This window comes from Artibeus jamaicensis, unplaced genomic scaffold (assembly GCF_021234435.1).
Source record: "Artibeus jamaicensis isolate MK-2021 breed Jamaican fruit bat unplaced genomic scaffold, CSHL_Jam_final contig_465, whole genome shotgun sequence".
Lineage (NCBI taxonomy): Eukaryota > Metazoa > Chordata > Mammalia > Chiroptera > Phyllostomidae > Artibeus > Artibeus jamaicensis.
In genome coordinates this window covers 36,182,130-36,198,553 of record NW_026521843.1, presented here as the reverse complement: position 1 = coordinate 36,198,553, position 16,424 = coordinate 36,182,130, and the positions used below count along the sequence as shown (strand labels likewise).

The window sequence follows — 16,424 nt, the reverse complement described above, 5'->3', positions numbered from 1 at the left end:
GTGTTCCCTCCCATTTTTAGTACCCACCTGGCACCATACATAGTTATTACAATATTATTAACTATACTCCCTATGCTGTACTTGTATCCCTGTGACTCTTTTTTAACTACCGATTTGTACTTTTTAATCCTCTCACCTTTTTCACCCAGTCCCCCAAACCTTCTCTGGCAACCATCAGTCCATTTTCTGTATCTATGAGTCTGTTTTGATTTTGTTTGTTCATTTCTTTTGTAGAACTATTTTTTGTTTACATTTAATTAATGCATGTGACTTAGAGAAGCAGTTACTGATTTTTGATTATAAAAAGTCCCTTCCTCTCAGCCTAATAAATTCAATTTTTAAAAAAGTCCTTTCTCAAATTTTCTTTTTCTTATAATCACTGCTTTCCATGCCTTTCATTTCCCTGAGTTTTCTGATACCTAAAATTTTTATTATTTAAAAAATGTGTTGGCTTAATTCTTAGCCGACAAAAGAGGATAAATTATAATTTTTTTTAATTTTCAAAATACAGGATCCTACATGGTGAAGTCTATATTGGGTTGGCACCAACCTTTAAAAACAAAAAAGAAATAACTTACATGTGTATTTAGTGGGAAGTTGATGTTTTGATGTTCTTTTAAAATAAATGCACAGCATTCAAATTCAAATTTGCTCTAATACTATGGAACAGATTTGGTTTTAGGAGCATGAATTACAATATTAACAAGTGTTGAGACGCTAGGAATTACTAACATTTTTTACTGTAGCCATTATTTCTATCCAAGCTGTAAGGGTAGATTTAGCAGTAATTGCTGTCTTTTTTGTTATGCCACAGATATCACATGTTTTTATGCTAATAGCCTTTGAAACATCCAGTAAAACTTATTTTAGAATCTGCCTGGATAAGTAATACAGCTATTACCGAACTGCTTATTTTGGCAAGTATTTTCAGTGTATTTCTCACTTTGGAATACATATGTTAATTTTTCTAGATATGATAATAGCATTTGGGGTGATTTTTTATTTTTTTAATTTAAGTATATTTGTTGGGTTTACTTTTTAGGATATTTTTATTTTTAAAGGACTCTGTAAAAACTAAAGTATTTAATACCAATATATTTATAGAATTATATATGTGGAATTTTCTTCAAAATAATTCTGGAGGATGAAATTTGCCACAATAAGAAGTTTTAAAAAATACATAAGCTAATCTCTAGGAGTTGATTGACTATTCAGTATTTTGTATTGAATATATCATATTTTATTTCTTAAAATTGCATCAGTTCTTTTAACTTTATTTTGAAGTAATTTTAAATTCACAGAAAAGTTATAGTAGTACAAGGAACTCTCATACACACTTCACCCAGATTGCCCAATCATTAACATTTTGTCTCATTTGCTTTATCATTCTTTCTTTGCTTGTATTTGTATGTACACACTTATATATATAAAGTAATTTCATTCTGAACCATTGAAGAGTAAGATACAGAAATGATGATACAGTACCCCTTTATTCCTATTTACTTCAGTGTCTATCTACCAAAAACTCTATATACCTAACCACACTATAATTATCAAAATCAGGAAATTAACATTTTTGCTTTATTTAACTACAGTCTTAATTTCAGATTTTTGTCAGTTGTACCACTAAGGCCCTTTTAGCCTAGACAAAAATGAAAAATTTCTAGTCTAGTTTCCAACAGTTTGTATTTCTCTCAACATTTCCTTCAGTACATGATATCAAGAAATTCCCCCAGCTGCCATCCTAAACAAGTCAGTAAACAACAAGTGCTAGTAAGGTTGTGGAGAAAAGGGAATCCTAGTGCAGTGTTGGTGGGAATGCAGACTGGTGCAGCCACTGTGGAAAAACAGTGTGGAATTTCCTCAAAAAACTAAAAGTGAAACTGCCTTTTGACCCAGTAATTCCATTGCTGGAATTATACCCTAAGAATCCTGAAACACCCAATTCAAAAGAACCTATGCACTCCAATGTTCATAGGAGCACAATATACAATAGCCAAGTGCTGAAAGCAACCTAAGTGCCCATCAGTAAATGAGTGGATCAAAAAGCTACGGTACATTTACACAATGGAATTCTACGCAGCAGAAAGAAAGAAGGAGCTCCTACCCTTTGCGACAGCATGGGTGGATCTGGAGAACATTATGCTAAGTGAAGTTAGCCAGGCAGAGAAAGACCAACACCATATGATCTCACCTATAAGTGGAACATAACAAAACAAACAAGCAAGCCAAACAGAACCAGAGACATGAAAGCAAGGAACAAACTGACAGTGACCACCAGAGGGGAGGAGGGAGGAGGATAACAGTGGGGTGGGGGGCGTCAAGTCAAGGAACATGTATAAAGGACCCGTGGTAAAGGACAATGGGGGTAGGATTGAATATGGAAGTGGGGGCTGGGCTGGGCAGGGGAGAGTAATGGGGGGAAAATGGGGACAACAGTAATTGAACAGCAACTGAAAAAAAAAGAAATGCCCCCATTTTTAAAAAGTTTCAGCCCTTGCCTAGGTGTCTCAGTTTTTTGGAGTGTCCTCCCATAACCACAAGTTTCTAGGTTCAATTCCCAGTCACAGGGCACATACCTCTGTTGAAGGTTCCTAGCACTTCCTCCCCCATCCTGGCACATCCAGTCTTCAGTCCTGGCACATGCAGGAGACAACCAATGTTTCTCTCTCTCCGTTCCTGTCTCACTTCTTCTCTCTAAAAGCAATGCAAAAAGTGTCATTAGGTGATGATTCAAAAAACCTTTCAGTTTTCTTTGTTTAGGCTGTTTTGCCATTTCACAGATATGAGGCTTTGGAACATTCTGTCGAATTTGAGGAGCTATTTTTGCTTCTAACATGTGAAAATGGGTTGAAAGAAGTATTAATTCAGTATTGTTTTCAAGTTGCTACAGAACAAATTCCTTACACAGGATTTTTTTAAATTATTACATTTGTATATTTTTTAAGACTGGAAATGTTTCCACAACATCCATCAGTTATTTTTATTCTATTGTAGAATATTCTTTGTGCCCTTGCCACTCTTTCTTTCTCCTCTTATTTAGTGTATATTTATAGAATCGAAGATACACAGAATTCTGATATTTTCTTAATTTTACCGGAAAGTATCAGTGGAAAATTTTCATATAACTTTGTCATGGTTTCCACTCAGCTAATAGTAACTATCTAATTCCATTATAAAATTTTCTCAATATTAAGAGATTAATATTGTAAAGAAAGTGTACCTTAAAAGCAGTGAAATAAAATATGTCCTCTGTCTTTCTCAATCAGAAAATAGAGATGCCAGCTATTACACTGGATGATCTCTGAATTCCATTTGTAGGTACCCAGAACTTCCCCTTTGTTGCTACTTTTCACAGTATAGCAAAATTCTTAAACCCCCTTAAATACAAGTTTAAATAGAAGTATTTGCTTCTAAGAATAGTATGAGGTTGGAGTGTGATGAAACCAATCGAAATATCATTTCTTTATAAACCTTTGATTTACAAATAACTAAAACATTGAAATATCTCCTAGAAACTAAAGTCACGCTCACTTAAATGTTGCTATTTGGGTGAGAAATGCACAAAGTTTCTCCTAAACAACCTGAAGGTAAATAAGACTTTGTGGGCCCCATGGTCTTCATCAAAACTGTTTAACCCTGTTACCATAGTAAGAACTGTCCACAGACAGTTTGAAAAAGAATAAGCTTGGCTGTTTTCCGGTAAATGTACAAAATAGGCAACTGGCCAGGTAGTTTTGTGGTTTGCTGACTCCTGACTTAGATCCCTGTTTCCGGTAAATTGATACGGTCATTTAGAGGCTCATACTCATTTGAAGGTTATCATTGCAGAAGCTACTATGGTAGTGTAGAAAGAAGTAAAACAAAGAGACCCATAGGGATAAGCAGGCGTTATTGGGAGAAGGAAGTTTGGGGGTTATTTTAAGATTAAATATGAAAGAGTGTTCTCCAGAACAGATTTTGGTGCCCTAGCATTGGAATAAATTCACTGGAAATACTCTGTAATGGTTTGTTTTTAGATCAAGTTACCATTTGACATCTGAAGGAATGTTCTAGTAGTTTGTCCTACATCTTCATTATTTTGCTGCAGTTGCTTGAGCATGAGTTTTCTGGTGCCATTGTTAGATAAGCGGATTAAGGAAAAATGGATTTGTACTGGCAGTGGTTTAATGCCAGTAAAGAACCCTAGTAGACAATTAGAAATGCTAGCTTGAATTTTGACAGAGTGGTCAGTCTTAGGTGATCATCTATTGTAGTCCTTGTGCCATTAGAGAAATAGGCATGGAAGAGTTAATGAGGTCACTTAGCTAGTTATTGGCAGTAGAGTCTGGGTCTTTTGATTTACCTATTCCTTCTGTTCACCAGGCTTGCTCTGTGGTGTTAATTAAAAAATGAAACATGCGGTACAGACTGTTCATAATGCTGATAATACTTCTAGTTCATTGATGAATGTTCAACTATTCATTATTTTGCTTAGCATTTGTTTGTAATTGCTAAAAGCACATTAGTACTTTTGTGTGGATTTAGTCATGCATTATAGTAGACTAATTTTAATTGTTTATTGAGCTGCCTCTGGGATAAGATCATCTTACTCTATACTGCTCAATGAAGCATAATCTCTAGATCTGTGGTTAATTCTGGTATTTTAGAACTTGATTTTTACTTAGTTTGGCAGAATCCAATTTAAAATAATAATAAGAATAATAATAGAGCTTAGTATGCACAATAAGGTTCATCTTGTTTTTCCCCATTTCTCTGTCTTACTGGCTAATGTCTACTGTATTGCCAACTATATAGTTTCATAGACAAGATCTGTCTGTGAAGGTATCCAGCCATGTAATGTGAAAAATAGAGACATTTGAATAGGACACAGGATACAAGGAACATTGTACATAGGACAGTGACACCTCAACCCCCTTCAGAGTAGGCACCCTGGGACCTCACAGTTCTCCCAGTATCTATCAGCTGCTCTGTCATATTTTCATGAATCTCACTGATGGTATGAAATCTCTTCCCTTTCAAAGGTGATTTTAGTTTGGGGAAAAGCCAGAAGTCTCACCGTGTCAGATCTAGGGGCAGAGGGCTGACCCACCTGGGTGATTTAATGTTTCACCAAAAAACTGTATAAGACATAATATATGAGCAAGGGCGTTGTCCTGATGAAGGTGTCAGTCACCAGTTTCCCATAACTGCAGTCTTCTGAATCATCCGAATAGTTTCCGTGGAGGAACGTTCAAGCTTAACACAAAATTAGATGCAGGTTTGTTGCTCTACCTGCTCAGTCATTTTGAATGCAAAGGCCACACAGTACACATGCTCATTCAGTGGTGTCTACTGCCCCCACTGACGTACAGTGAAGGTGTCATTATTCACATATATACATTCCAGTCCACTCTCCTTGGCTGCCAGTTTACATTGTTGTGCAAACTGTTCTCATTATATTAACATTGGCTGGACTTTTTCCAGACAGACCTCGTATATTGTCCTTACTTTGTTTTGGTTTTTGTTGGTGGTTGTTGTTTGGGGGAAAAGAGTAAATCTAGTTTGTCACTTCATCTTAACCAAAAGCAGAAATCTGATTCAATTTTTATTTTCAGAGCAGATTTTAATTTAAATAACTGGACCTTATTAAGAATTGGCCAGTTTGTAGATTCATGCCTCTTGTGTAATTTTTTTCTTTCAAAGTTATTCATAATTTATTAAAATGAAACTTTAGAACATTAAAAATTAAAGCCATCTCACACAAGGATTTAGAAACCAGCTTGTTTTAAGACTCATTGACTATGAGAAATTTTCCACTTCTTGCTTTTTTTCTGCCTCTTGTTTTTCTCTTTGTCGAAGATGTACTATCCTGTTTTTTCCTTTTCCCTTCTTTAACAATGAAGCTGTAATAACAGACTTTTGAAGAGTGCTGTTTAGTTTCTAAGATGGCAGAAATTCTGTAACCGTTCAACAAGGTAGTCATTCCTGACCGTGGCCGTGGAGCACTTGAAATATAGGTTGTGTGACTGAGGAATTAATTACTAATTTTAACTTAAAATATCCTCATGTGGAAAATTGATATCGTAATGGACAGCACAGGATCGGAATGCTTACTGCCTGTACACAATCTGAGTGGATCTTTTATCTCATAGCCATTCTAAGCAAAGGAATGTCTTGCTCGGCTCTCTATTTTAGAATAGTTCTGATGGTGTTGTGGGGGTCAGATGGCTGGAGAAAGAAGGCCTGACCTGTGACAAGAGAAAGGGACAGGAGAATAAGGAATTAATGTATCACTGAGGTAGGGGGTTAGCTTCATATATCAGTAAGAGTAGGAGGGACATCAGCAAGGTAGCTGAATAGGAAGTTTCATCCCTTATGCTCCCAACAGAAACTTCAATTTAATAAACCATAAACAGACAAGAATATCTCAATGAACCTTTCAGAATCCAGGTCAGCAGTTACAGCAGCTTGGTGCAACACAGAAGTGAGAAAAGATGCATTGAAGGATTAATAATTTCAGTTTATCCATGTTATTCCTCTCCCAAATCAGCACAACATAGTGCCCAGAAGAGATTCTCTGGACCCATGAATTCTCCCTTGAGGGAAAGAGAGAGAACAAAGCGAGGGTCTGACATCCCCATCCTTTCAGGATGCTAACCAGAGAATCACTTTTTTCCGCCTCTCCCAGAACATTGACGGAATCATCTCACAATAGCTAAGAACAAATATGACTTCACAAGTCTCAATAACTGGTCCATGTACCCCAGTAACACACCCCACCTGCTGCCCCAGCCAGAACCTTCTGGCAGAGTTGACTGATAAAGGGCTTTCTTTGCCAAAGATGATATGTAAAGACTGGAAGAGCTAACTGCTTCTTAAGATATGTAGGCAACAATGCGAAGCTACAAAGATCAGGAAGAATCAGGGAAACTTGACACCAAAGAAACAAGATAAAACTCCAGTAACCGACCCTAAAAAATTGGAGAACTACAGCATAGGGAGTATAGTCAATAACACTATAATAACTTGTACCAGAATTATTGGGGGACATCACTTTGCAAATTATAAAACTGTCTAATCACTATACTGTGCACCTGAAACTAATACATATGTATATATGTATATAGATACATACACACACATATATGTATATATATGAGAAATAGAGCACTTTGAATTGCCTAATGAATTCTAAATAATTGTCTTAAAGAAGCTCAGTGAGCTACAAAAAAATACAATTAGATAACTAAACAAAATCAAGAAAACAATAAATAAACAAAACAAGTTCAACCAAGAGAGAAACCATAAAAAAGAACCAAAGGAAATTCTGGAGCTGAAGAATATAATGACTGAGCTGAAAAAGATCAATAAGTAGCTTCAACAGTAGACTGGATCAAGCAAAAAAAAAAAAAATCAGAACTTGAGAATGAGAAAATGAAGAAAGCCTACATGAATTCCAGGGTACCATAAAGTAAAACAGTATGGGGGTTGGCAAACGTAGGTTCACAGTTGTAATACAAATAAATAATATAGTACAATTAATAAATAATAATACAAGAATAAATTGTGTTTCACATGCAACTCTAAACCTACTTTTGTCAACCCCTGTATTGAAATGACATTTCAGTGTATGGATTATACATCACTTAAGAAGTTCTTCTTGCCACTGTGTTTTTATGTAAATGTAGCCTAAATTTGTGGTATTACTCTTCTGCCTAATTTTAAGTGAATGAACTTAAGAGGATTATCTATAACTAAGCAGATAATATGAGGCTTTAATGAACTGGTAGAATACCAAATTATACATATTGACATGTATTAAAGTAAATGCTATGCATAGCATTGTTCTGAGGAAATATCATTGGCTGACACCTTTTTGTAGTATCTTAACATTTTATATTAGATATACCTTGCTGAACATACCACAATAAGAAAGAGCAGCAAATTAATGTAGAATATGCTATTTCTCCTCTAACTGAAATAAGGCTAGGGTCTGGATTTATTAATGTAGCTCTGTAAATTTGATTTTATAACTCCTCTGTGAAGAAATTTCATTCCCTCTCTGCTACCATGATAGAATTGATTTCCTGGTGTTCAAATTTGGAAACATAGTAAAGGATAGCATTCTAATTTCAAGCATTTAAGTTGCTATCACATGGTTTTGTTGATTCTTTGTTCTGTCAGGTTCACAAACAACTTCACAGGGATATATTATTTTGTATAACAGTGTATTAAGTTTGGGAAAGGCTACCAAAACAAAGTAATATAAAGTGCGTTATAATGAAACTTTCTATTTATTACTTTCCACAATCCTCCCAGTTTTAGACATTTATCTTCATTCCATGTAGTTCCCTTATTTCATCTCTTTCAGCTACTACCTTTCATATTTTCATAACCACTGAGTTGATGTCAAAACTTTTTGATATGAACACTCTGTATCCTAATTTAATACTCCAGATTTCTACTTTAAAAAATACAAGCAGAAGGCAAATTTTGTATCTGCAAGCTGCTTTGTAGGCCTATATATTAAGACCCAAGAGCATGTTACTAATATAATAATAAATCTGTTTGACAGTCATTATATAACATGTGTGTCTACTCACTCCCTGTGGAGAATTGTGTACTGGGTTAGTTTTTTCCTCATTTTTTGCTAGAAAGGATTTTCTGGTGAAAGCCTAGATAAGCTGTGTTGGGAGGTAAAGGCATCACATAATGTGTGATATTGCTTGTTTATTCAACTCTAAATTCATACCTGACAGTGAAACCTAGAATGAGAATCTGTTAGAACCTCCGCTGAGCAAGAATTAGTTGGTAAATGATTTTTTTTCACTTTCCTATATTAATGGTATCATAAGCTGTAACATGCTCTGCTTTTCATTTAAGTGGATATTTTTTATTCTAGTATGTTTATAAAACTTTAAAAAATGGGGAAAAAAGAGCTTAAATAAGTTCATACATTCTTTGGAATTTTTGTCCATGTGGTTCTGGTTTTGTTCTTCTAGTTGGTATGTTTCTCATATTTCCGAGCCAGGACTAATGGAAATATTTTCTTTCAGGATATCCTTCTCATTAATGTAGTAATTGAACAAATGATCTGTGATAGTGATCCTGAACTAGGAGGTGCTGTTCAGTTAATGGGACTTCTTCGTACTCTAATCGATCCAGAAAACATGCTGGCTACAAATAATGTAAGAAATTACTCTTTTTTTTTTTTTTTTTTTTTTTAAAGAGAGGGGTAGACATCAGTGTGTGAGAGAAACATCAGGTGGTTGCCTCTCACATGCCACCAACCAGGGACCGCGCCCTGGCCAGGAATTGAACCTTTTGGTTCATAGGCCAGCACTCCATTCACTGAGCCACACCAGCCAGGGCAAAAAAACATTTTGCTTTCATCAGTTGTTAGTGATTTTTAAATATATAATTATATGTAACTTATATGTAAGTTAAAAATTGTGAAAATGTATACAATTTTGAAAAGCAATAGTATTATTCAGTATTCAAGTAGCAATGGTATTCCTATAGCAGTTCACTTAGGGTAAAATACAATCTTGTAATTGGTAAAATGTTGGTGAAATGTTAGCACGTCTGTTTAATGACCCTTGGCCTCTATATGTTAACTTCTTAAAACTTATACAATGTGAATATACTTAACACTACTGAAAAATGGTAAAGGGAAAAGTGGTTAAATGGTAAATTTTGTTGTTTTTATTATAATAAAGGAAAAATTAATATGCACCGAATGGTCTCAACTGCACAGAAAAAGAAGTCATTAAAAAGAAAAAAAATACTTAAGCAACTATCCCAAAGTATTAATAGCAATTGTCTCAAAATAATGGGATCTTTTTTCCTTTATAAAATTCTCTAATATTTAGAGAACATGTATATTATTTTTAAATTATTAATGTTTGTAGGACAGGTTGTATAAAAATGTAATAGCCCCGAAAATCAAAAGGCATTATTTTTCAAGTTTCCAAATAATAAGATTTTTTTTTTAATTTTAAAAATAGATCTAAATTTTATCCTGTTTAGTGGCTGGATAAATTGATTTGGTGGGTTTTCAAATTTGGATACATTGTGAAGTCTGGTGTATCAGATTTTAAGCAGTTAAGTTGTCACGTTACTTGATAGATTCTTCATTGCATTTCAGATCATAGCATATTTGAAAAACATTGTTCTGAATAATTTTCTCAGAACAACTGTTTATAATATACTCTGATCTGTTTCTTTCATTTTTATTTGTAATATGAAATAGATTTCATTTTTTAAGTCCTAAAGTAAGATTAAGGTATATTTAACTAGCTTTTTTGTTCTTTTAAGTATCTGTTTATGACCCACACTGCTAATCTTGAAGATGTTCTATTAATTATAAAAGTCATAAAGTATTTTTAAATTTGGTATGTTTCAGAAAACTGAAAAAAGTGAATTTCTGAATTTCTTCTACAACCATTGTATGCATGTCCTCACGGCACCACTTTTAACAAATACTTCAGAAGACAAATGTGAAAAGGGTAGGGTCTCTTGCTTGTCTGCTTACAATTTCTGTTTTTAAAGAGTGAAATAAGTATTATAACTAACAGGCTATTTACTTGGTTCTTTATATGACAAGGGATATATATCCCTGAGTATATATCCTAGGGAACATCTATGCATATGCCCAACAGGTACAAGAATGTTGTTGCATTGATCGTGGTAGGAAACTTAGAGTGTGGTATATGCATATAATGGAATACTATGTAGCAGTTAAAATAATTGAATCTTGATCATCTGACTAGTTACCAAAACTGTAAAACTGTGAATGGGTAAAACATCACAAAATGTTTTATTGTGGAATGGTTCCACTTACGGAAATTAAACTAAATGCATTTTAACATTCATTTTAAACTAAAGATACAGAAATATTTAGATAATAGTTTAACTTATATCCACACACTTCCTCTTGGCTCTTCCATTCTCATTCTACCCCACCTGCCTCCACCTCTCAAGGAATGCTGAATTTGGAGTCAGTCACCTGTATGTTTGTTTATATTATTATGACATGTATACTTTTCATGCTTTCAACCTTGATATGCATTGACTTCTATTGTACATGTTATTCTGCAGTTTTTCTTTCACCCACTCCTTTTCTTGAGCTCTATCTGTATTGATGTCTAGAGTTCTTATTAATTTTTAACTCTCATATAGTATTCTTTTATGTGCATATGCTATAAGCCATTCTACTTCTAATGTACATTTAAGTTGTTTCCAGCTTTTTGCTATTACAAACAATGCTCCAATACACATCTTTGTATTTCCCTATGCAAATGTGCTCTAAGGTGTGTGCTGAGAAGTTGGAACTTACTTAAAATGTTCACCTTACTTTGTTTTTTAAAAAATTCAAAGCATAAATCATCTATTGTTAATATTTGTATTACTATGGAATTTAGGAAATACCTATATAGAGAGACATACCCAATTTGTTGGAGGATGACTGAGAGAAGGTGAAAGACAGTATATCATTTTTATCAGAATATTTATGATAGTGTCTTTTAATAACTTTTCATCAGCACCCAGTTTTGTAAAAGATTGTAGACAGAGGTATATTTGACTAAAGCAACTGTCTTCATGGATGTATCTTAATGGTTATTATGTGGGTAAAATGAGATTATGATCAAAGACATACTTGATATATTACAGTGCCAGGGAAATACGAAGTGATATTACTGAAGTAACTGATTTTGATTTTTTTATTAGATAATATAGTTGGACCTAACAAAAACAGCACGATTTGTCCTGGTAAGTATAAATTTTTATTTTATGAACTAATACAAATAATAAACCCATTCCTACTCAGAGTATATAGTACATTCATACAAGGCTAAGAAAGGCATATTTTCAACATAAACAAAATCCAGAAATACATTTACTTTTTTTTTATTTCAAAGAAAATATCTCACTTTCTTTAATACAAAAAGTGGAAAATCATTTGCAATTTTGTGTTTGTTTTCCTCTGTAAATGTAGAACTTCTTTTCTGATATTTTTTGAGAAGACATCTGAACATTGAAGATTTAGTTTGTGCTTAGTTTTGAAATCCATTGGGTTGGCCAAAGAAGTTCCTATGGGGTTTTTTTCCATAAAATAACACATATTTTTCACTTTCACCAATAACTTTATTGATTTGGGTATTTTCAGTATGTTGCTATCTCTCACACGGTGTAATGTTGATTGTTCTCAATCAGTGTCCTGATTTGATCACTGTCAATTTCAACTGGTCTACCTGACAGTAGAGCATCGTCCAACACAAAACTTCACAAACTGCTTTTGACACATTGATCAGTCACAACACCTTCTCCATACACTGCACAAATCTCTGTCACAATACAGTGGAGCAGAATTGTTTTGAATGAGGTTAAAGACAACTAAGCACTACTAGAGCCATCATAGTAAAAACCAGATGAACTTTTTCACCAACCCAGTAAAACTAAGACCAGTTAATTAGTAGTCTTCATAACAGCCATATGTTTAAGTTTTGTTTATGAGTGGAAGGAATCTGAGTGGAAGGAAACTCTGTTGCTTTTACTTGTAACATACATACCAGGTATGGCCTAGTAGCATGGAAAACATGCCTATATAGTCTTATATATAGACCTAGCATCCTATATAGAGACAGTTCAGATGATAGATGAGTCCTATTTTGGGAAAGTGAAAACAAGATATTTAATTTAACACTGTAGATCATTGTTACAAAATATTTTGTAAATAAAATTTGGGAATTGAGAAATTAAAAGAATTTCTTCTTAATTGTGAGGGACTAGGTGGTGTTTGCTATTAGACAAACTGGTTTGAAGTAAGTAAAACCCTTTACTTGATTTAAAGTAGAAAATATCTTTGAAATGCCAGGATTGTATTTTGTATATTTAACTGTCATTCTGTTACTTAAAAGAATGTTATATTTATTCCTAATAGCAACATAATTCCACAAAATATTTATGTATGTAATCTTCTTACAAACTAAAATAATTGTATTAGGTGATATTGATTACTTTTTTCTATACTGTAACACCGTGATTCCATAATTTGTTCACAGTTTAATATTTCCTTGTCTAAAACATTTTTAATACATGTGGGTAATTACCTATATATGCCCTTGCATTATATTGACCTTGATGCCCAGGAAATAGTTTGAAATCATTCCATGAATATATAAACCAAAGCCTCTTGAAAAGAAATCATGTTTATTTCTGTAGGCCTCTTGCGCATGTACATTATGGTTTGATTAACATCTCAGTGTAACATTTTTCACTTGGTATTTAAATAGCCAAGAATATTCCTTACTTAAAGATGTCTTTGAAGAAATCTCTAATTTTTCTTGGGAAATTTGCATTGCGCCACTTGAGGCGAAAAGTTTGAGGTACTTCCTCTGTACTGTGGGTCCTATTATAGGTTTATTAATATTAATAATTAGAACATGTATTAAAGAAACATTATCAAGAAAATCCCAGTGCATTTATGGTTTTACTGTCATGTTTGTAGATTTTTATTGAGGGTTTTATTTTCCTCTTAACATTATTAAATATTGTATGCAACAGCCGTAGAAAAATACCTGTTTAGTAGGAAACTGACATTGCTTCTGGAGAGTCTGCGTAATGAAAAAGTAAAAATCTGTAACTTCTTTAGTTGATCTAAAAATGAGAAGGAAATACAATTTTACTTTTGTTCTAAAATGTATAGGCTATAAATTTTATTCTTTTTTATTTAAGTGTATTGCATTATTTGATTTTCATGTGATAATTTCTTTGTAGATAATTATCAAACAGCACAGCTGCTTGCCTTAATTTTAGAGCTACTCACATTTTGTGTGGAACATCACACATATCACATAAAAAACTATATTATGAACAAGGACTTGCTAAGAAGAGTCTTGGTCTTGATGAATTCAAAGCACACTTTCCTGGCCTTGTGTAAGTAAAAATTTAAATGAATAGTCTAGTAAAGTGTTTTAAGGAACAATATTTCTAATAGAGTTAAAAGCCAAAGTTACCCATGTGAATTTATGTATTTTTTGGTGGTATATATGTTATTAAAGAGAGGATTATGAGAAATACTCATCTTTTATTAAAGGATAAGAGGAATAGGTCATACTATTTCCTCATCCACACTCAGTTGCTCACATTAGATTCAGTTAGTTTAACTGAGATAATATTCTGTACAACGATAACATTTCACTAATCTTACATATTTGCTTCCTCAGACTGTCATTTAGTAGTGACTCTTTTTATATTTTTGAGATAGAGGACTTGCTTTGTTTTTGTGTAACTCAGGTTGTTTATTGAACTTGTAAAATATTTGCACCAATGTTTATTTTTGACAAACTATCAATTTTCCTTTTCTCTTCATAATTTCACCTACAAATAGAAATAAATATGCTTGCTTCTGTCATTTTGTTGTTGTTTTCTGAGTATAAAAATTATAGTTAAAATTTAAGTTTTTACTTATTATATAGAGAAAAGATTAATCTCCCTACTACATCCTTTACTTTTAAGGCCTTAAAGTAGCCACTGTTGCCCTGGCCTGCATGGCTCAGTTGGTTGGGCATCCTCCCACAATGAAAGGTCACCAGTTCAATTTCTCGTTGGGGCACATGCCTGGGTTACAGGTTTGGTCCCCCATTGGGGCATTCATGTTTCTCCCTCCCTCCCCCTCTCTCTAAAAAAATAAATAAATATTTAAAATAATAAAGTAGCCACTGTTAACTTCCTGCACTATTTCTTTTTCATTCCTTTATTCATATTTGTAGAAATTTACATAAATATGCACACGGGTCTTTTTTTAATGTATTTTATTGATTATGCCATTACAGTTGTTCTATTCCCCCCCTTCATTCCCCTCCACCCTGCACACCCCCTCCCCACCATTCCTCCCCTTTAGTTTATGACCACGTCTCAAGTTCTTTAGATTCTATATTTCCCATACTATTCTTGCCCTCCCCCTATCTATTTTCTACCTACCGTCTATGCTACTTATTTTCTGTACCTTCTCCCCCCTTCTTCTTCTCCCACTCCTCTGTTGCTAACCCTCCATGAGATCTTCATTTCTATGGTTCACTCCTGATCTAGCTGTCCTCTTAGTTTTCTTTTGTTTTAGGTGTGGTTGTTAATAACTGTGAGTTTGCTGTCCTTTCACTGTTCATATTTTTATCTTCTTTTTCTTAGATAAGTCCCTTTAACATTTCATATAATAAGGGCTTGGTGATGATGAACTCCTTGAATTTGATCTTATCTGAGAAGAACTTTATCTGCCCTTCCACTCTGAATGAAAGCTTTGCTGGATAGAGCAGTCTTGGATGTAGGTCTTTGGATTTCATGACTTGGAATACTTCTTTCCAGCCCCTTCTTGCCTATAAGGTTTCTTTTGAGAAGTCTGCTGACAGTCTGATGGGAACTCCTTTGTAGGTGACTGTCCCCTTATCTCTTGCTGCTTCTAGGATTCTCTCCTTCATTATAATCTTGGCTAATGTAATTATGATGTGCCTTGGTGTGTTCCTTCTTGGGTCCAACTTCTTTGGGACTCTCTGAGCTTCCTGGATTTCCTGGAAGTCTATTTCCTTTGCCAGGTTGGGGAAGTCCTCCTTTATTATTTGTTCAAATAAGTTTTCCACTCGTGGCTGTTCCTCTTCCCCTTCTGGTACCCCTATAATTCGGATGTTGAAACGTTCAAAGATGTCCTGAAGGTTCCTAAGCCTCTCCTCCTTTTTTTGAATTCTTGTTTCTTCATCCTTTTCTGTTTGGTCATTTTTTTTCCTCCTTCTGGTCTACTCCTTTGATTTGAGTCTCAGTTTCCTTTCCATTACTATTGGTTTCCTATGCATTTCCCTTTGTTTCAATTGGTTTAGCCTTCATATGTTCCTCTAATTTGTGACTAAAATCAACCAGTTCTATGAGCATCCTGATCAGCAGTGTTTTGAACTGTGCATCTGAAAGTTTGGCCTTTGTTTCAATTGGTTTAGCCTTCATATGTTCCTCTAATTTGTGACTAAAATCAACCAGTTCTATGAGCATCCTGATCAGCAGTGTTTTGAACTGTGCATCTGAAAGTTTGGCTATTTCTTCATTGCTTAGATTTATGGGCTCTGGGGCTCTGAGTTGTTCTTGAGCCATGTTTTGATCTTTTTGCGCCTGTTAAGTATGAGGAGAGGAGCCTTAGGTGTTCACCAGGGCAGGGCCACCCAGGTCACTGGTTTGTGACACTGTAAGTGGGAGTGGGGTCAGAGAGGGACAATGGCAGTCCCCTCTGCAGCGTTCCGCCGCTGGGGTCTGCGTGGTTTGTCTGCTCCTTCACCAGTTTACGGTTTATCTGCGCACAAATGTGTGCTCGCAGTCAGCCCTCAGTGGGTCCACCTACTACTCCACAACCTGGGGTCCACCCACGGCTGCCGGTGCGCCTGGGTTGAGTGCCCGGGTAGGTC

At 34.6% G+C, this 16,424-nt stretch overlaps 1 protein-coding gene across 2 annotated transcripts in view; it reads left to right on the top strand.

Moving 5' to 3' along the window:
* Window positions 1-16,424, top strand: part of PPP4R3B (protein phosphatase 4 regulatory subunit 3B) — a 57,790-nt gene that overhangs the window by 22,475 nt on the left and 18,891 nt on the right. For both annotated transcript variants that reach the window (XM_037125780.2, XM_037125781.2), the window contains exons 8-11: window positions 9,039-9,170; window positions 10,388-10,490; window positions 11,713-11,754; window positions 13,762-13,920. In XM_037125780.2, the coding sequence (XP_036981675.1) occupies window positions 9,039-9,170; window positions 10,388-10,490; window positions 11,713-11,754; window positions 13,762-13,920 (436 nt within the window). The remainder of the gene's footprint in view (window positions 1-9,038; window positions 9,171-10,387; window positions 10,491-11,712; window positions 11,755-13,761; window positions 13,921-16,424) is intronic.